Here is a 21,184-nt window from a genome sequence, read left to right on the forward strand (position 1 = left end):
TGGGGAAACTGACATATAGAGTGTATTAAGCAACTTGCCCAAGATCACACAGGAAGTCTGTGGCTGAGGCAGGAATTGAACCCAGGGTCTCCTTGGTCCCAGTCCAGTATCATATCCACAAGACGGTCCTTCCTTGCTTGCCTGTGCTTTAATTGCATTTTAACGAGATATATGGTATAATTTTCTAAGCATTTAAGTCCCATTTTCCTAAGTGACTGAGGCACTCTTGAAAATTGGATTTAGTCTCCTTGGTGGCATAGCTGGGTTTGAAAGTTTTATACATAGCAGCTAAGCGATTCTGTGTTCTGATCAAATGTCAGTGTAGATGGAGAAGTTATTTACCTCGCTCAAAACACAGGTAAATAAATAGAGGTAAGGAAACTATCAACCTTTTTTGCACTGGGACACAGGAGAGTCTTTTAGCTAATCATACAAACAGATATTTTTTTTAAGCCTATCAATGATCCTGTATTGCTTTGCACCCCGTATAAACACTAAAAACTAGTCTGGGAAATCGGGTTTCCATTTCCATGAATTCAAAAATTCATCCTGAATTGGACTGAAAAGTTGAAATTTTCCACAGAACAGAAATTCCAAAAACCATTCCGTTCAAACACCCATTATTGTTTCAATAATGCCAAAACAATATAATAGGTCAGAATGAAACAAAATAGCTTAAGCAAAATGTTTGGACATTATCAAACCCGAGAAAGTTAAGATGAATCCCACAGTTCTCCCCTAAAAAAAAAAAATCCTCAAAATGGACGTAAAAAGTTTCAATTTCAACAAAATTGCATTTTCTGGTCCACTGAACACTTTGACCAGCTCTAGTAGGTCACATAATTGGGCAAAATGAGTAAAATGCTGCTGTTCTGGTTTGGTGTTGTGTTGCACCCACTTTGAACATGTGCTAAACAGCAGAGAATCAGGGTAAGAGCAACACATGCCATCCCTTGGCGAGTTGGGGGCCAGACTCTCGGCCGGTCAGCTCATCCGGCTGGTCTCGGCTAATCAGCATTGCTCCGTTGACTTCAGTAGAGCAAAGGACCTGAGCCGAGAGGGATAAATAAGCACCTAATGTTTAACATCAGATCCTAGAGTTAATTATTTATTATCCACTTAGTTTTGCATGCTTCAGAAAATGATGGGCCTTAAAAGCATTTTGTTCATTTCCTCTTTGCAGGGAATGTTTGCTTCCTCTGTGTGCGAATATAAGGACTTGTGTCAGGAGCCCAATTCATGGCCTCAGATTGAAGCTCTATTTGTGCAGAAAACTGGTGTCTCCTAAGCAATGGCAGCGCAAGCTTCCCTCACCTTTCTTTTCCTTATGAACTTCAGTCTTTCCTTGAAGGGAAGTTCAGTCACCATGACCCATTCAGTCCTTCGCATCTCTATTGAGATGGCTTCAAATTCGTGGCAATTTCTCCGATGCGGGTAATTATTCATTCGAAATATTGACGCTGACCAACTCCCTTATCATAAGTGACCAAACAGCCATCACTATCCCTCCCTGCTCACCTGGGGAGCATGTGAACTGGTATCACAAGAGTTAGGATATCCTATTTCCTTCCCCTTCCTAATCCCTGATATTGTGTGCTTTAAATTAATTTTAGACTGTGTCTTGAATCAATTTGTTTGGGGGAGAAGGTGCACAGGGAAACAGAATCAACTGTAATCTTCCCTCCACACACACACAAAAGGAAAGCTGTATATTGTGTCGGTGAAATATAAAGAACAAGGATATATAATGGCCTTATGTACAATCACTGCAAACCTGATGCAGGACCCTATTTTCAAACCCTGACTTAATACCTCCCATTTATATTTTTCTGCAGAGGTGGCATCCAAACCAGCACCCCAAATCCAAAAACCAACACACTCTGTGGAAGTCCAGATCCAAATTTTACACCTGGCCCATACTACTACAATGGGCTGAACCAAAACTCCAGGTCTAGAATGCCAGGACCCTGAAGGTTAGGAAAGTCCGTGTAGGGATCTGAAGTGTGTGTCTCGGGTCTAAGTCTAATCTTCTCAAGCACTGGGCTTTTCCTAACAGTATTAGTGTAAGTATGACACACTTCAAATATTTTATGCAGTAATCTATTATGGATGTAGCTATCGGTCTTTGGTCCCTCTAATATTAAATCATGTATGTGTTATATTGCAATTTATATAGAGGGCGGACTGAACTTTTATGACTTGCATAGCTGTCTGTTTTACTTATAAGAATCAGATGACGAACGTATGGCTTTCCAATGAACAGGGTTCAAATGAAGTGCACTGTTTTCCCCCCGCCCCCGACTTAATAGGGTGAAAATATTAGCAGCTGCTCAGCTGTGATATTATCGATCCATTACTTCAGTGGTAAGACTGCCAGCCACGAAATATTGATGCACAGTACTTCACAGCGGAGTAACTGGTTCTTTCCCCTTAAAGCTGCAAACCCGCAATGGATCAAGTCTGTGCATCTCTAATACCAGTGGACTCTGGCTCTCTCGCCCGATACATGCAATTCTTCATTAAATTCATTTAAAAAAACAAACAAACAAAAACAGCTTTGGATTTGTTCCCTCCTTGATCTCCCCACCTCTCCCCCCCCCCTTTTTTTAATTTTTTTGGCAGTTGCTTTTCGCCACTGCGGTAGCACGTGAAGCATGAAAGAAACACAAAGGTGGACATGTTCCCAGTAGCAAAAAGCTTACAGTCCTGTAGCTCTGTTCTTCCCAGTACTCTGGAAAGGGAGGATGCTTTGAAGCAGACCCAATGTTTAAATTTATTCGCAAAACAGTAATCGACAACGATTGGTACCTCTTGAGACACTAGACCCGTTTTAAGATGCGGCTGCTTTATGGATGCCTGGCCTCTTGGGCCTAACAGGTTGGAATTGCACAGCTCATTATTCTGAGCCACCGAGGACGTGTTTACACAGCATTTTTGAGGTAGGGTGACCAGCCGTCCCGATATCAGGGGCTTTGGCTTCCATACGCAACTCTACCCCCTGCCCTGAAAAAAATAGATGTCTGGTCACCCTGTTTGGAGCAAGGCTCCCAGCCTGGGGATAGCAGGGCAGCATCAGCGCCCTAAAAGCAGCTGTGCATGCAGCTCCGTGAAGCTGCCGCTCCGGCTCTGAAGCCCGTCTCCTCCTCAGACTTCAAATCTCCGACCATACAGCTGTTTGTAGAGCGGTAGAGTGCGCCCCACTAACCCAACTCCCTTGACCCAGCCTCATTCCAAACTGTTGCATAAACGTACCCTCCCCCGCACCAGCCTCTATCTGATGAGGCACGAACAGAAATAGTCATGTTTTATTCTCTCTCTCTCTGCGGCTAGGATAAGATGCTTCCTCCTTCCAGCTGCCGCGTTGACCTTCGTTTTCAGTTGCCTTGCCACACCTTTTCCTGCAGATCCCCTCAGTTCCTCTCGCAGCCACTAACCCTGGCCCATCACGGCCTCTCCAGGGCCAGATTCTAGATTGCAAATCCCTTCTTCCCATTGGGGCAGGGCTTAATTTGTAATGAAGGAGGTGCTGGGGCTCAAGCAATTTTTTTTCATTCATAACTGATGCGGCAAGCCCAGAGGTGCCGGGACTATGAACTACACCTGTACCCTTAGGTTCTCAAAGGGGACAAAAGTCCAACCCCGCCTGTTACGCAAGATGGTTTATAAAAGGCAGCAGACGTTGAAGACAAGTAGGGGGGAACCAACCAGTGACAAGAACCGAAGCCAGGGGACTTCCAGGCTCCTGCTACCGTCACAGATGGATAGGACGATAAGCTGGAAGACTCTAGAAATGGGAGGAAGTGCTTGTAGTGGAAAGTACTGAAATGTGTTTTCATTGGATAATATTAATGGGATGAGGCTGCCACCCCTTCACGGGCATTGTTTATCTGGCTGTCACTCTGAGCGACTGGGGGACATGTAGAATGGAGAAAGCAAGGTTTACCATCATGGTTTCCTCTCCCCACTGTTTCCCGAGACCCCAACATCCAGTGTGAGCCCCTTGGGCCTTTGCTGTCCTACTCCTGAAAAGCATCCTGACCAGACTGGGCAAAAGAGGTTTCTGAAACTGGGGCCATCTAAATTAACTTACGCTCTCAACGCCCATAAGGGCCGTGAACACCCTCTTTAATGCCACCTAAAAGACTGTCAAAGGGTGTCCCCTATTAAACACAAATGATCTCAATACAGGAAACATAAGGGAAAGGGCAGTTTGTTTTATACAGCGAATGCCTTATTTACTAATTTGTATTTCAAATGCTTTAACTGCTTTTCTGTGTCTTTAACAGAAAGTGGTTGTTACACGGGGAGTCTCCAGCAATCACTTGACAGAAAACCCTACATTACTCCTGCCTGTTAAATGTTGTAACAACGAGCAAAAGTTTTATTAACATCTTAAGCCGTCTCAGGTCTGACACCCCCCTGTATCAACACACCAATTCACAATCTGACCCTAAAGGATTTAGTGGGGATTAAAACAACCTAAAGAATCTTAAGTCTGAGCCATTTTTATGAATAAAACTGACGGCCAATCTGGTCGGGCAAGAAGCAGTGCACGCTGGTCTGGTTATTCATCTGGATAAAACTAAGTCAGAGTTTAAGACTAGAGGGATCACACCAAGGTCAACAACTCTGGCCTCCTGTACATCACAGGCCAGCGGATAAAGAGGGGTGCAGTTTGGATGACTTACGTGATTTTGTTCCCATGAGACTTCAGCCAGAAATGGTGACTATTTCCCCAGATCGGCTCATCTCGCAAAAGATTAAGAAGGGACTCACGCATGATCCAGACATTTGTCTCCTTGGACCAGAAGCTTGCAAGAACAACCCTTCGTTGTTGGGATCCAGAGATCTGAAATCAAATACTCCCTTCCCGAAATTTGGAGGGGTTCAGATTAAGTATTTGTGAAAGAGAAATATTACAGTGCTCCATCATCCATTTCAGCATAGCATTTGAGGCTACGTCTACACTATGAAATAGGGGTATGAGTTCCCTGCTCGTGTACATCACGGCTAGCTGTCACTGAGCAAGCACGAGTATCCATAGCAGGGTAGCCTGGGTAGTAGCTGCTGAGCCATGAAACCCACTGGTTTCAGGCAGATGAGTCACTTACAGTGTAGACAGAGCCAGAGTTAGGATTTCATTTTTGTAGCTGAAAGGTAGGACACACTTTGCCATGAAGCTACTTGCATTCAGCGTGACTACATTTGGCATATATAATTTTATAAGACAAGAAAAATGTACAGACTGCATGGGAACCCAGCTGCGGCCCCCCTCACAGGACAGAAGCATTCCGATTAACTGCATCCCGTCTCTGTGGATGCGGTTCCCCTTTTTGGCAATGTGGGGGAGAAGGGCAAAGGGCCGTCCATACACATCCTCCCTTGCCACCAGCCAGGATTACAGGGGATCTGCTGACAGTACCACCAGCCTGTCCATAAACCACCAAAACTGGTAAGTGTTTTGTTTCATAGAATCATAGAATATCAGGGTTGGAAGGGACCCCTGAAGGTCATCTAGTCCAACCCCCTGTTCGAAGCAGGACCAATTCCCAGTTAAATCATCCCAACCAGGGCTTTGTCAAGCCTGACCTTAAAAACCTCTAAGGAAGGAGATTCTACCACCTCCCTAGGTAATGCATTCCAGTGTTTCACCACCCTCTTAGTGAAAAAGTTTTTCCTAATATCCAACCTAAACCTCCCCCACTGCAACTTGAGACCATTACTCCTCGTTCTGTCATCTGCTACCATTGAGAACAGTCTAGAGCCATCCTCTTTGGAACCCCCTTTCAGGTAGTTGAAAGCAGCTATCAAATCCCCCCTCATTCTTCTCTTCTGCAGGCTAAACAATCCCAGCTCCCTCAGCCTCTCCTCATAACTCATGTGTTCCAGACCCCTAATCATTTTTGTTGCCCTTCGCTGGACTCTCTCCAATTTATCCACATCCTTCTTGTAGTGTGGGGCCCAAAACTGGACACAGTACTCCAGATGAGGCCTCACCAATGTCGAATAGAGGGGAACGATCACGTCCCTCGATCTGCTCGCTATGCCCCTACTTATACATCCCAAAATGCCATTGGCCTTCTTGGCAACAAGGGCACACTGCTGACTCATATCCAGCTTCTCGTCCACTGTCACCCCTAGGTCCTTTTCCGCAGAACTGCTGCCTAGCCGTTCGGCCCCTAGTCTGTAGCGGTGCATTGGATTCTTCCGTCCTAAGTGCAGGACCCTGCACTTATCCTTATTGAACCTCATCAGATTTCTTTTGGCCCAATCCTCCAATTTGTCTAGGTCCTTCTGTATCCTATCCCTGCCCTCCAGCTTATCTACCACTCCTCCCAGTTTAGTATCATCCGTAAATTTGCTGAGAGTGCAATCTACACCATCCTCCAGATCATTTATGAAGATATTGAACAAAACCGGCCCCAGGACCGACCCCTGGGGCACTCCACTTGACACCGGCTGTTTCTCTCTCTCTCTCTCCATCTCCCAGCATCAAGGCAATTTAAAGGGCTAGTACCACCCCGTCAGCTACTCTGGCCTACTGCCGCCTCACCCACTCAGCTCCCCATCCTCACGACAGCAGCCTTTCCAGGAAAGTGAAGTGCCCTGGGCTAATGACAAAGAAGAGGGTAAGAGGTGGAAGGGAAAAAATGCCTCCCTCCCACTCAGACCCCAATCCACTCCCCCTGCACCACCCTTCATCAGTCACAGTTTCCATCCCGCAGGAAAGTCCACAGTTTTGAAGTTAGTTTTCGTTGTGCTTTGGAACAAGGAGTGGAAAATCATGGAATTCGCTGTGGAACAGAAGAGTTCCTTTCGATAACCTCAAAATGCTTCTTTTCCACTTGAAAATTTCAACTTTTGTATGATAAATAAATTTAAATGAAAACATCTTGACTCCTCACCCAACCCAAAATGAAATTTTGTCCCATTCAACACGTGCCCATCGAATGTTTTGATTCTGTTGAATCACTGTTTTCCAACCGATCATTTTTGAGCCGATCTCCAAAGCATTTTTACCATTGAAAAAAGGTATTTTTTTAAAAAAAAGAAAGGGTTTTTAATTATTTATTTATTTTTCTATTAAACTTAAAATTGAAAAAAAAAAAAGTCATTTTCCCTCCCCATTGACAAATTGGAAAAAAGGGAAAGGGGCGTGGGGGGGGGGGGGAATGAAAGTTTTTGAAACGGGAAGTTTTCAGCATTCAATCCTTCGTTTTCAAACCCTGCGGCATGAGAGGGACATAGAAATGTTCAAAATGTTTCACAATTTAAAAAAAATAGAAAACCTATTTTACTACCAAGCTCTAAAAGAGAATTCAGGCGAGAACCAGGATAATTAAACTTATACTAGAAAATAAAGGACTAAATTCTCTCTCCTTTTTTTAATTATTTTTTTTATTCCCACCCCAAGAAGAATCGGAAAAGGTTGTACGTTATGCCCTCCATTAGTTATACCACCACCGCCATGTTCAAATCCAAACACCATTCTGAACTGAATTTCTCCAAAACGCAAAAACCATCCGCATGGCGGAAGAAAGCATTTTTCCTCTCTGACGCAGCCGGTATTACAGAAGCCTCTTTCGTTTGTCCTCTAGATTTATTGAATGAGTCTCTCCATCTCTCCCTGGTTTAGTACGAGGTGGAAGACATCGCCTATTAGAATTCTCTAGCCAGCATGTCACTGGCTACATAGGTAAAAATCACCTGCCCTGAAATAGTTAATTGTCTGAATACTTTATTGTTGCTTTATCGCCATCTGCTGGTCAATTGGGGGTGAGATCCAGCTTTACAAACTTTCCCATGTGGTTCTTGGGCTCGGGGAGAAGCTAGATACTGAATTAAGGAAGCAACAGACAGGAAAGGTAGAGTTCAGCCTATCCCTGGCTTGTCCCCACTACCTGCCGATAGTAAATGCAATGATAATAAGCAGCACTCTGTGGCATTTAGATGTTGCTTGTAATTATTAGAATTGGGAGCACTGGCTGTTGGGAGTCTGAAAGGACAGGAAACAGGAAGGAGGGAGGAGGAGTTGAGAGGCAGGGAGAAAGCTACATAGGGTGCAGCAGCAGCTTGGTGTAGGGTGCAGCAGCAGCTTGGTAAAGAGGTTGCCACTTTTGAAAATAGCTTGTTAGTACCTTGCCTGGTTGATACAACGCGCTCCATCCCCATTGTGCGGCTGTTGAACAGAATAAAAATACGAGCCTCGAAACTACACACCCATGAGGAGTCTAGTTTAAAAGAAAAGAGGATAAATATAGGACTGACAATGGTCATTCTAAATACCCCGTCACATCCCGATTGGGCACTCCGATCCACACCGCTGGACCAATGCACCCATTTAGGCTGCCATTTATTTCCCTGCATGGGTCAGCTATGCCCACTGAGCCTTGACGGGAGAGAGACAAGACCAGTTTCAGGGGGAGGGGAGTGAATGCCTGTCTACAGGGCCATCTACAGTAAAAGATCCATCAGCTGTCTGCTTCAGAGGGTACAGTGGCATCCTTCAGTGTGGGTGGCATCTGATTGCAAGTACCCACCAGGAGATGGCTCAAGGAGCAGGTCTTTGCTACAACCAGGATCAACGCCTTTCAAGAGGTAATGGAGTTTAGTCTATTTAGATTGTGAGCTGTCCACGGCATTGAGGTCACGTTCTGCAATATATTGTTGGAAAACTAATGACACACTGGTGATGAAAGTATTAATACATATATTTCACAATGATATATGTGGTATTATGGGTGTTCTCTGAGGTGGTGTTTGAAAGTCTGTATTTGAACGAATTATAAAACAGGTCTTGAACACAAAAGGAGCCTGGTCATCAGGCAGAGACAATGAAGACATGTTTACATGCAAGGTAAACACAGCCATCATGAGAGCAAGTGGGGAAAGAGGACCTCTTAACCATCTTCAGGGGGGAATGGAGATGGCACCCCCAGGAAACCTCTGCCTCTTGAAGCCAAGTCAATGAACTTAGAGTGGTGCATTGCAAAGGTTTACTGGATATTAAGGGAACCTCTAAGTTTTCCATCACTTGAGAGGCTAAAGAGGTCAGAGCTCTCGAGATCCCAGAAAGATGCGGTTGAAGTCTCTGGAGGTTGATTTTTGGCGAGAAACCTGCTTAAGCAGATTGTAACTGGCTGAAATTAAAATTTTAGTCTTAGAAGCATCTTCCTACTTTTGTTTGTTTGTAACGCTTTCTAAACGCTCTCTCTTCCCTTTGATATCACTTAAAGTATGTTTAATGAACTTGTTTTACTTTTTAATCCAGTGCTTTGATTAAAATGTTTAATGTTTAAGTGTTTCTTAACTCCAGTAAGTGGTAAAGCTGCTGATGTAGTTTCTTTCAAAGGAGTGGCAAACATCATTTCTCTAAGGTGACACAACCCCTCACTGGTCTGAATTGCACCCCCAGAACTCGGTATCTGGTCAGGCTACTTCATTTATGGTTTTTCCTTAGTCTCTTTGCCAAGTCTTATTTTGTAAACTCTTCATGGGGCATGTAAACAACCTATGACTTGATACACTTAAGGCCTGGTTTTCAACAGATACTGAGCATCTGCAGCTCCCATAATTGTGGGTGCTCAGCACTTCTCGAAATCAGGACTCAACAACAATTGCAACTGAACTGTGCTTATGCTGCAGTGGATGCAATGGACCAGGTGAAATGCAATTGTAATATTTGGACACCAGGGGAAGCCAACCCAGGCTTCTGCTTCTTAATCAATGTAGATTGTTCAAAAGGAAGACTTAGCACTTCCAACATGTTTTACGGCCTGGGTTAATTCTTGGCTTCCATAAATAGAAATCTGGGTCCTGAGCCACTGGCAGCACAAAGTCTGTTCCGGAAAGTCACATGGCAAAGGGGTACTGTGGTGCAAGGTGTCACGGAGGGACCCAAGAGCCAGCCAGCACATCCCACAATGTGGGACCCAGGCTTTCCAGGCCTGTGCTTGCGTGTTTACACTGCATTGTAAACTTGGGTTTACAAGCGCAGGACCAGGGTCTCACAGCCGCACTAACATGTCCATACTGTGCCATGCAGACCCTCTGACTCGGGTCTGCTACTTGAGCTGCATCCACACTGCAAAATGACAGGGCTCGGACCGGAGTCACAGCAAGACTCAGGCTCTGATCTCCCCCCGCCTCCCAACAGCTGGGTCCTAACCCAGGTCCTGACTGCTTGATGACCCGAGTCAGACTGATGTGTGTGTTGAAGGAAAGAGGGCTTGGGCTCACACCTGAAGTCAGAGCCTGGGCTTAGTGGGCAATGTAGACAAACCCATGAGACTAGCTGTGGAGGAGCAGGGGTAGGCTGCCCAAGAGACACAAGCAGCGCATCTCCCAGGGGTAGTATTCCACAAGTAGGATTCACCAGAACTTACAGCTGCCCTTCCCTGGTGGAGTGTCCCAGAGATGACAATGGTGTCATCACCATCTGGCCTCTCAGGGGGCAACCCATATGCCCCACAGGGCATCCTCAGCTTGCTTTGGGTTCTGGACCAAAGTAGGCAACGCCTAATCTATGTAATTGTGCAGTTGCATGCATGCTCCCTGCCTGCTTGAGTTTTGTCTCAAATCACAGTGTGAGCTCCTTGGTGCAGAGAATTGTGCTTTATTCTGAGTATTTGCTTAACTCGTTGGGCCCTGCTTGAAGCCTGTGGGCGATACTGCCATAAAAATAAATTGCATTTGGAATCTATTGCCAGCTACCTCTGATAGAGAGTTACCTTGTCAACACAGATCTGGGCTTGCTTAATAAATGATACCAGTTAGACCGTCTCCAGTGCTTTTCATCAGTTGGTCTCAGAGGACTTTACAAAAGGAGGTCAGTAGCAATATCAGAGCTGGGTGAGAAACTGGTCCTGTCCCCAGGAAAATTTGAGATTGGAAAAACATCTGTTCCACATCTGGATGTAGCCAAGATCTTTCAAAACTATTCATGAAAACCAGAGAGAGACCCACCCCAGAATAATCCACTGATGAGGCACTCACTTGGCATGTGAGAGACCCAGGTTCAAGTCTGTGCTCTGCCCAGTTCCCAGCTATGGGAGTGAAGCACCTGTATACCTTTAAAAAAGGGGAGGACTTGTGGCACCTTAGAGACTAACAAATTTATTTGAGCGTAAGCTTTCGTGGGCTACAGCCTACTTCATCAGATGTATAGAATGGAACATAGAATAAGAAGATATATAGATATATACACACACACACACACACACCCCTTATAAGATAGATAACAGAGTAAGATGAAGTGAGCTGTAGCTCACGAAAGCTCATGCTCAAACAAATTGGTTAGTCTCTAAGGTGCCACAAGTGTTCCTTTTCTTTTTGCAAAGACAGACTAACACGGCTGTTACTCTGAAACCTGTCATAGAATAAGAATATCTATCTATCTTATAAGGCGCGTGCGCGTGTGTATCTTCTTATTCTATGTTCCATTCTATGCATCTGATGAAGTGGGCTGTAGCCCACAAAAGCTTACGCTCAAATAAATGTGTTCGTCTCTAAGGTGCCACAAGTACTCCTTTTCTTTTTGCGAATACAGACTAACAGGGCTGCTACTCTGAAACAGAAATACCTTTGAAACTTGAGCCCCAAGTGACTTGCCCAAGATCCCACAGGACATGGGGAGGGATAGCTCAGTGGTTTGAGCATTGGCCTGCTAAACCCAGGGTTGTGAGTTCATTTCAGGATCTGGGGCAAAAATTGGGGATTGGTCCTGCTTTGAGCAGGGGGTTGGACTAGATGACCTCCTGAGGTCCCTTCCAACCCTGATATTTTATGATCTATAGTGGAGCAGGGAACTGGACGAGACTCAAGTCCCAGGCTACTGCCTAAACCACTACACCATCCTTCCTCTCTATTACCTGCAGCAAAGGAAACTGAAAATGCTGAAGGAATCAACCCGTCGGTAAGAGTGTGATTCTGCACGGTCCTGAGCACTGTCAACTCCCATTGCCTTCAGCAGGAACAGAGGGTGCTCAACAAGTCAGAGCATTTGTCAATGAAAACCTGACCCAATCTCCATTGAGGTCAATGGAAAGAGTCTACTGAGTTCAGTGAGCCTTGGATCAGACGATCAAATTGGTGAAATTCCCTGGGCCTGTCTCTCGTAGGACTTCAGACGAGATGATCATAATGGTCCCTTCTGGCTTTAAAAAAAAAAAATTCTAAAAATATAGTCAAACATTTTTATTTAAAATAATTTTGATGTTGGGCTTGATTCGCTACTGTCTGACACCAGGTAGCTCCGTTGAAGTCAGTCGAGAATTGGAATCATCAAGCCTATGTATATTTGTTCTGTGAAAGCTTCCAAGTCAAAAGGCCAGGGCCGGCTCTACCGTTTTTGCCACCCCAAGCAGTGAAAAAACCAGTCGCCGCCAAATCGCCGCTGCGGCTGGCAGGAGAGAGAGAGAGAGACGCTGCCGCCGAATTGCCACCGCCGCGGAAACTCTGCCGCCCCTTTCTGACTGCCGCCCCACGCACCTGCTTGGAACGCTGGGGCCTGGAGCCGGCCCTGCTAAAGGCAGAGGGCTGGGGGAAGAGGACCGATATTTCTTTTGGCAGCTTTAGGCGTTCTGTCAGAACGGTTCATCTTTAAATCCATACCAGACACTGGCCGCTATGAAGATTGCTGCCCACTTGAGTAGTACAAGACAGGGCTAAAAGGAAAAATTAATCAAAATGCTTTTTTTCAAAAAAGCACTTACTGTAATTTGGTAATTATTGAAATTGCCGATCACGTCCCGCATAAATGTGTTCTTGGCTCGGGGTTATGTTTAATTATTTCAGAATGACTAATGATGAATGGATTGGATCCACTGGACATGAAACCTCTCAAGCTTTAAAAATAAAAATAGACAAACAACATTAGGATGGAGAGAAGGTCACAAGAGCAAGAAACTTCATACATAAAGGCAGCGACATCATCTGTAACTCAGCTGCTGGGTGTGACTATGGATAGAAAGAGGAGCTGTGTTCAGTGCAGGGCAAATCTTTTATAGCTCTTCCTCAGACAAAATTCCCTTCACAGGAGAGTCCTAGGAAATATGACAATTATATTCTTTCTGTGGGATTTTTTTTTTTAATGGCTTTAGCAAAGAGACAGTTCTCACGGCCTCATGTCTCCATTACAGCAACACTTTCTCTTTGGCCTTGACCACCATTCAGGGTGTAAAAAGAAAAGGAGGACTTGGGGCACCTTAGAGACTAACCAGTTTATTTGAGCCTAAGCTTTCGTGAGCTACAGCTCACTTCATCGGCTGTCTTCGGGGGTAGTTGCAAAGGTCATTTTCCTCGCCGATCACTGTTTCCAGACCACTCTCTTTAGACTCCCGTCTCCACAGCATCACACCCCAACTACTTGTCCTCCCATTAAAAGCCCTTCACGACCTGTCCCCACGAGACCCATCATCGTTATCAACACTACATACGAAGAAATGAAGTTTCATTCTCCCCAAACTGATGTTTTCAGAACGGCCTGTGGACCAAAAAAAAAAAAAAAAAAAGAATCTGCTCTTTGACCAGCTCCGCTAAGGGCTACAGGGTAGGGACATTAGTAATTTTCAGTGCAATTCCCACGGATATCTAAAGCATCATCTTGCGTTTAGCGAAGGACAGAATTCAACGCTTTGAAATCTTATGCAATGATCAGAAGTATTGTAATTTTACACTGGAGTTTTCCTTTACTACGAAATCCATTACAGCTCGGGTTAGCAGTTTAAATTACAAGAAAGGCAGAAAACCACGTCTGTTCAGCAAGAGAATTTGACGCTTAACTAGTTACACTGGCTGTTTGGGCTAGCAGTTGATTTATAAAGAGATGCTTTTACCTCTCTCTGTGTTTTATCCTCAGCTATTAGAAGCTGGCAGGGATCTGGAAGTTTGGCTGGTACTAGCCAGCTTACTGGGAACTGGGGAGATGCTCCAATGCTTAGAGCAGTATACTGGGAACCGGGACTCCTGGGTGCGATACCTGGCCTGCTAATTGATTTCCTGTGTGATCTCAGGCCCAAGCTGAGATGTGCCTGCTAATTTTCAGAGCAGAGCATGAGACACCTAAATCCTGAATTTAAGAGGCACTTGACACCCGCACCACCAAAATTAAGTCACTGGGAGGTCCAAATACTCTGTGCATGTGAAACTCATGTCTTGGATTTGGCCCCTGGAAGTTAAGGGGCACATTTGAAAATATGGGGCTCAACCTCCATGTGCCTGAGTCTCCCCATCTTTAGAGGGATGTAACAATGCTCATAGAGGTGTGGGGAGATTTAAGTGTTACTCGTATGTTTTCCAGTTCTCCATGTTCTCCTACATGTGCAAAGTGTTGGGGAAAGGAGCTATGGATATCACGAATTGTCAGGAACACCGTAAAACCACACATTCAAGATTATGGCCAGTGGACTTCATTTCTGGCACACTCTGCATTTTCTGAGTTCTTTGATTATTTGCATTCTCACAATTCTTTACTTGATTATATCTTCTATAACACCAAGCAGCATCCAGGAGACAGAGAACCCCTGTTTCAAACCCAAAGAACTTTCTTTGAGCCTGCCATTTGCTTGACTTCGATGAATCTTTATTACTAGAAAAGCTGTATGAACCTAGAGCTTCCATGCCCAACCAGAAGAGAAGAAGTTCTTGAACTGCCTCCTGTTGGACACATGATCACATAAGTCTTTTCTGTCCTGAAAATCTGATTCCTAAATGTCTTGCACTTACCGTGTAAAGTGGTGCCATCTCTAACCATCTAGAATTCGGTTTCTGAATGAAAGGTTTAGTTTATCGTAGAGATAGGTCCCAACTAATTCCTGGATCCAACCACCCCCAATTTGTCAAAGGCAGGTTAAAAGTGTGAATCATGCCGATGGCCTAACTACGTAGAAATGGACCAAACCAGAACCGAAGATCAAAATATCCCCTTTCCCACCTACCTCCCAAACAGAAGTGTTGAGATTCTCGACACAATCTGTGTTTACTGTGTGTGTGCTTATTGGAGACGGGCCACAAATCAGAAGACAGATCTGAATGCTTCTCAGAATTTAGGGCTTTTCAGGAGCCAGGCCCCAAATTTTATAACTCAGATCTGCATGGAATCATAAGACTGGAAGGGACCACGAGTGGCCATCCAGGCCCCTGCACTCATGGCATCTATCGATCGATCTTAAGGTTTTATACGGCACCCATCATCACAGCAGCTGAGCCTCTTTTTAGGCACGATCTGAACTCGGATACTCAACCCAACTGCCCTGGAAGTTTGGCCAAGTTCAGATGCAGATCCAGGTCTAGATATTATTTGTATTGCAAGAGCACCTGTAGGCCCTAATAATGGATCACTGTGCTGGGCGCTGTACAAAAAGTCTGTCCTTGTCCCTACAGAGCTTACAGTTCAAATACAAACTGCACAGCTCAGTTCAGCTCTAACATGTACAGGAAAATGGAATATTTCACAAGAGGCAAATCAAACCTTGAAGGGGGAGGAGGGGAGGGGAACAGATGATGCTCTCAGACACTCAGAGAGAAATAATTTGCCATATTTGGAAATGAACATACCCCACCTACTGCTATATAGGTTGAGAGAGTCAGCTTGGCAGCTGCTATCGAGACCTACACTTCCCCCAGAAAACAACCTGCAACTCTCTAGCAGAAAGGTGAGTGATTACCAACATCCGGCACAGATTTTTATCACTTATTTTCATTTGTGTTTGCATAGGATTTTGCCATTTACATTTGTTGTTTAAAAACTTCTCACTCCGTCCTGTATTGTGAATTGCAGAGCTATGTAACCATCATTTGTTTTCAGTTACTCCTAAGTGACCTGGATAAAAGGGACTGCTGATGGATCTGCAGTAATTCACGACCCAAAGACTGATCTCGAAGCAAAAAGGAATTGCATTGATGTAACAAGGACAAGAATTCACTTCAAGCTCTCTTATCTGGATGATTATTAGACATGCTGTCAGATAAGTTACCTGATATCTGCACGGTGAGATCCTAAAAGAACTGTCTGTTTCTTCCAGCCCAAGCAATGTTTATTGCTCTGGGATATGAAAACTATCATAGAAAATGTTTTTAATGGGTATAGTTGCATGTTGGACCCTAAATGACCTTTCCATTGAGTTTCCAAACCTTGTATCTATAGATTCTTTTCCTGGAAAGGAAGAGAGTTCTATTCATCTGCTAGTTTAGATAGAAGCAAATCTAGAAGTATGTAGTACCATATTGATGGGGAAAACCACAAAGCACCTACCAAAAAAGAAAAAATGTATCTGGTGGGTTTCGTTGCTGAATTTAGCCTCACAGGGGGGAAAAAAATGTATCACATTCACAAGCTTGCTTATGCTTGTGATCTCTTCTTTGGGCTGAATGGTCCGTTTATGAACGAGCTAAATCATTCTGTTCTAACCCGATCCTCACTCTCCTAGAATTCCCACCGACTCTCAGTCAGAGTTTTGCCGGAGTAAACACTGCATGATTTGGCTCTACAGAAATACACCGGCAGCACTGCATTCCCCCCTCAATAATACCACCTTGCCTGTCTCAGGATCCCAAAGTGGCTTACCATCATCCACTGCCACCACACCCCTGCAAGACAAGAAACAAACATGGAGAAACTAAGGCTCAGGGAGGTTAAATGATGTACCCACGGTCAGAGAAAACCAATGGGAGAGCTGGGGAACAGAACCCAATTCCTCTGCTCGAACCAGAGGTCAGGAAAAAAATAGGAAATGGTATAGAAGCATCCACCCATTCCATCTTCTGTGTGTTTCAAGCTAACCTACAGGATACATATACACAATACTCTATCTGTCCAGGTATTTAAAATGCGCCCATCACCCTGATCTCCACACGGTCGTCTCTTGTTGATCTTTCCATTCTAGCCTGCCACTCTGGTGAGCAAGATTGGTTGGCAAAAAAAAAAAAAAAACCCACCCAAACGTAGACATTTGAGCCAAATGCATGGTTGTGGGTACATAGCTAAGAGGGAGAAAGAGTGTGTAATTGCACACATTTTACTTCCTTTTTCTCTTTTATGTGGAGCCTTCGGAGACAATGCTAAGCAGTACATCTGAGTACCCTTAGCTGGGTCCACAGAATTGATTCAATGAGGAGCTTGATTTGACAGCCTTTTTTAAAAAAATGTTACCCACAGATTTCTGCGATGAATAAAACATCCACACACACTTTCCACAGGAAGAAGCTGTAACATACTGTGGAACAATTTGTCAGGGCTGCAAGCTACGAACCTTGCTCTATGAGCCTAGCTGGAAAGCAGCTACTTGTTACTTTCCACTGAAAGTGAAGCCTTACAAAAAGGCAACATCCTGTGATCATAAAACAGCCTTCCTATTAGCATAGAATGAGTTGGGACCTGACGCAAAGCCCACCCAAGTCAATGGAAGGTCTCCCATTGGATCAGGTCCTACATGCTCAGAAAACTCCATTTCCACACCGTGAGCATGAACAGTTTCAAAACTTATTATGATGGATCCAATGGATTGATTTTTAAGCAGATTCCCCCCACCCCCATTGATATCAGTGGGGGGGGGGGGGGGGAGTTCTGCTTGATATCCAGTGGCACAATATGCGTTGTGGCTATTAGTTATTTCTTACCCCAAAGCAATTCCCAAAACACGGTGGGTTCCGAAGTAAACAGGGTTAGGTGGAGAACAGCAAAGGGTCATTAAAAACTAACATTCACCGGATCCAAAGCCCATTGAAGTCAGTGGGACCAATGTATTCCTGGAGAGCCCTGTTCAATATTCTTAGTTCTCCTTTTGCAGCATACAAAGAACGCTCTTATGGCAGCCTAGTTCGTTAGGCGTTAATTCCAAAATACTTAGAAGTTAGAAAAGCCCTGAACTCCCTCCTTAAATCTCAATGGGGAAAAGCATCTAAATCGCTGAGGTCATTTTGAAAATAGCAACCATTGACTTTAACGTATGCCTCAGTTTCCCCATATGTAAAATGGAAATATCACTCTGGCTACTTACACGAAGGTACCTTTGCCCACAGTCTACTGCACCGTGCAACTGCCGCTCTATCTTTCGTGCTTAAATGGCCCCCACTACTTTCGTTTCCGGGCAGGTCACAACACCCCTGTGGGGCAAGGCAGTGTGACTATCCCCATTTTACAGGGCCCAAAGATGGAAAGTGATTTAAATCAACCCGGAAATCTGTGGCAGAGCAGGGGAATTGAACTCGGGTCTCAAGTTCCAGGCTGGTGCTGTAACCATTCAACCATCTTTCCTCCAGCCAAAAGGAAGTATCTGGCTGCTCTTACACAGCCTCTGGGTAATACTGGAGGCTTGTGATGCTTCATTATAAAGTCCTTTGAGACTTCTGGTTGAAGAGCACTTTCTGCGTATGATTATTTGTCACCTAAATGTTGGCAGCTTCCCCTGGTTGTTTTTCCCCATTCTTACCCTGGCAGTCAGTCAAACGGCTTGCCCAAACTGCATAATGTCATGGAGTTGACATGCTGGAGAATTTGGATCCAGAGTTGTTCCCCCTCCTCTTCCAAAAACGGTTGGGGAGCATTTGGGACAAGAGGGTTGGTTTTGTCAATTATAAAGTTAGGAACCTTTGCAAAATTCAGGTCTGGATGCAGGCGAGGATTCTGATCTCCTCCAAAGTTTACAGGGTGTTGGGATTGAGGCCATATCTGTAGAAAATAGATTAGGGTGTTAAGAATGACTGTTAATCCAAGGAGGACATTGTGGAAGTGGAGAGGGTTCAGGAAGAGCCGTGAGAGTTATGAAAGGATTGGAAAACATGCCTTATAGTGACCGGCTCAAGGAGCTCAAAATATTTAGTTTAAGAGAAAGTTAAGGGACGTCTCCATCACAGGCTATAAGTACCTGCATGGGCTCTTCAATCTAGCAGACAAAGAGCATAAGAAGATCCAATGGCTGGAAGTAGAAGCTGGACAAACTCAAACTGGAAGTCTTTTAAAACAGTGAGATTCAACGGTAAATTATCAAGTTGCCAGCCGCTCTGGAGGATTCGCCATCAATTGCCATTCTCTGAGTCAAGACCGGATGCTTTACTGAAGATATACCATATTGTTCAAACAGGCATTATTTGAGGGCTGTTCTGTGGCCTGTGTTCAGCAGGAGGTCAGATTAGATCATCACAATGGTCCCTTCTGGCTTTATAATCCAAATCTCTTCCCCTTTCAGATCCTCCAGAATGGGAAGGACCCGGATGGTGACCTGCTGGATGGCTATGCTTTTGCTGGTGCTCTATAGCGATATCACCCTTTGCAGGAGGGGCGGCTCAACAAGTAAGAAAGCAAACCAGAATAAAAGTCCTCCCCCCGTTAATAAGCCCAGCCCGCCATCCAAAAAAGAGCCTGTGAAGATTCCAGGCACGCTCTGTTACACCGGCCAGTTGCTCGACATCAAACTAGAGCCCGAAGATGCCAGATATTACACCGACAACTTCAAAAAGTTCCCCGATTGCGTTTATTACCCTCGGTGCTTCCAGTCTCTAGAGGCGAACGCAACCAAGGACGCGTTGGTTAGCGAGTGCTTTAACGTTACGGTGAGTCTGACTGAAAACAAACTGGGCCTATCCGAAGGAAAGAATGCCACCAGTGCGTACGCCAGGGTCATGTGGCGAGTGATAAGCCACTTGTGTGCAATGGATTTCTGCTGCCAACCATGCAGCCTCGCTCTGTCCATCCACGGTTCCTTTGGTCGGGTAGCAATGCTTTGCCTCATGAGTTTTATTTCTCTTACCGTGCAATGAACTTGCATTGATTTACTGGCAACGAGGGAGTACCTGTCAGTAACTATTTACCTCTTATGATTTCTGTACGTTAAACTTCCATAATTCTTTTGTTATTTTAACCAAAATCCTTTGTGCGTATAAACTCAAGTGGCATTTATCTATTCTATCAAACTCATGTGCTTTGTTTTACAGTGGGCTAATGTGTGTCCAAATAAAAGGACCATGCTAATCTTTTAACTCCTTTAACCCAGTCCAGGGAACGATTCTGGATTCTATAGTAATGGACATTCTTATTAATATGCGTTATAATTAACAAGACCAGGTAATATACAGGGTGCGTATGATACAGTTATGTTCTGTGATTAATATTTGTTATTGCAGACTTTTCCTGTGATGAAATAAATGACCCACTGAGAGATGTTGTTAACTCATTAAGAGCTACCGGTTGCCACAGCTGTCAGTAATAATGTCTGGATTATAAATCCCCTTTAGTTTATCAATCAGGTCAAGTGCGATAACCATAAAAGAAATCCCATACGTAATGAGGTAAAAATGAGATACTGAAAACAACACAGAGTGAAATAACTGTGAGAAAGTAACTTTTCCCTCCCCACAAAGATTTCTTAGTCTCACATCCTATAAAAGGAAAGAGTTTTGGGGGGCTAAATTGGGAATGAATACTGCCAGCATTCCACTAAGTACGGAAGATGCGACTAAACTACCTTTTCTTCATCATGTAGAGGGGTGGTAAAGTATGTTTTCTTTCTGTATCCTGGATATTGCTGTATTAATCTTTGATTAAATCATTCCATTTGAGCCGGTTATTCCACTATTTTGCATTGTTACTAAATTCCAACACGCAACCGTATTCAAGTGAAGGAAGCCATGAGCTGGTTGCAGACACAGTCTTCTCCTCTTCAGTTTGTGTAACGCCAACAGACCCCGGTCGTCGGTGGGCAGGATCGAACCGGGAACCCCTGGAGCTTAGTGCATGCGCCTCTACTGCATGAGCTAAGAGCCAACTGACTGTCAGCTAAGGGTGAAGAGCAGACTCATTTTCTCTCTCTTTACGTGGTCTCGGTGTCACTAGATGGGACACACCACCACACCCAGGAGGGTTACATTTGCACAATTGAATGATCAAGCTATGCGATAGACAGTGATCTGTGTGCCCTAGCACTCCCCCATTTCTTGGCTTTGCCCTTCCTAATCAGCATATTTGAGACTCATGGGAAACTCAGTTGTGGTAATGATATTAAATACTTGGGAGCAGCAAAGCGTATTTGGAAGGGCATTATGCACTGTAAGAAAGGCACAGTATAAGGAAACCTACTGAGCAACCAAACTTCCTCCCACACATTGAGTCTCAACCGACAGGTGCGAGGGAGTGGATGGGGTGGTAAATGTTGCACCAAATCTAGTGATCCTGCTTTACAGAGGTTCTTAG

The 21,184-nt window shown here is 44.6% G+C and overlaps 1 protein-coding gene across 1 annotated transcript; it reads left to right on the forward strand.

Annotated features, from left to right (window-relative positions):
- Positions 1-15,620: 15,620 nt before the first annotated feature.
- On the forward strand, positions 15,621-20,561 carry PRND (prion like protein doppel). Its single transcript, XM_048829470.2, has 2 exons — positions 15,621-15,653; positions 19,185-20,561. The coding sequence occupies exon 2, from the start codon at positions 19,195-19,197 to the stop codon at positions 19,753-19,755; it is 561 nt and encodes a 186-aa protein (XP_048685427.2). The 5' UTR covers positions 15,621-15,653; positions 19,185-19,194; the 3' UTR covers positions 19,756-20,561.
- The last annotated feature ends 623 nt before the right edge of the window (positions 20,562-21,184 follow it).

The sequence above is a fragment of the Caretta caretta genome, chromosome 26 (genome assembly GCF_965140235.1).
Source record: "Caretta caretta isolate rCarCar2 chromosome 26, rCarCar1.hap1, whole genome shotgun sequence".
NCBI classification, from domain to species: Eukaryota; Metazoa; Chordata; order Testudines; family Cheloniidae; genus Caretta; species Caretta caretta.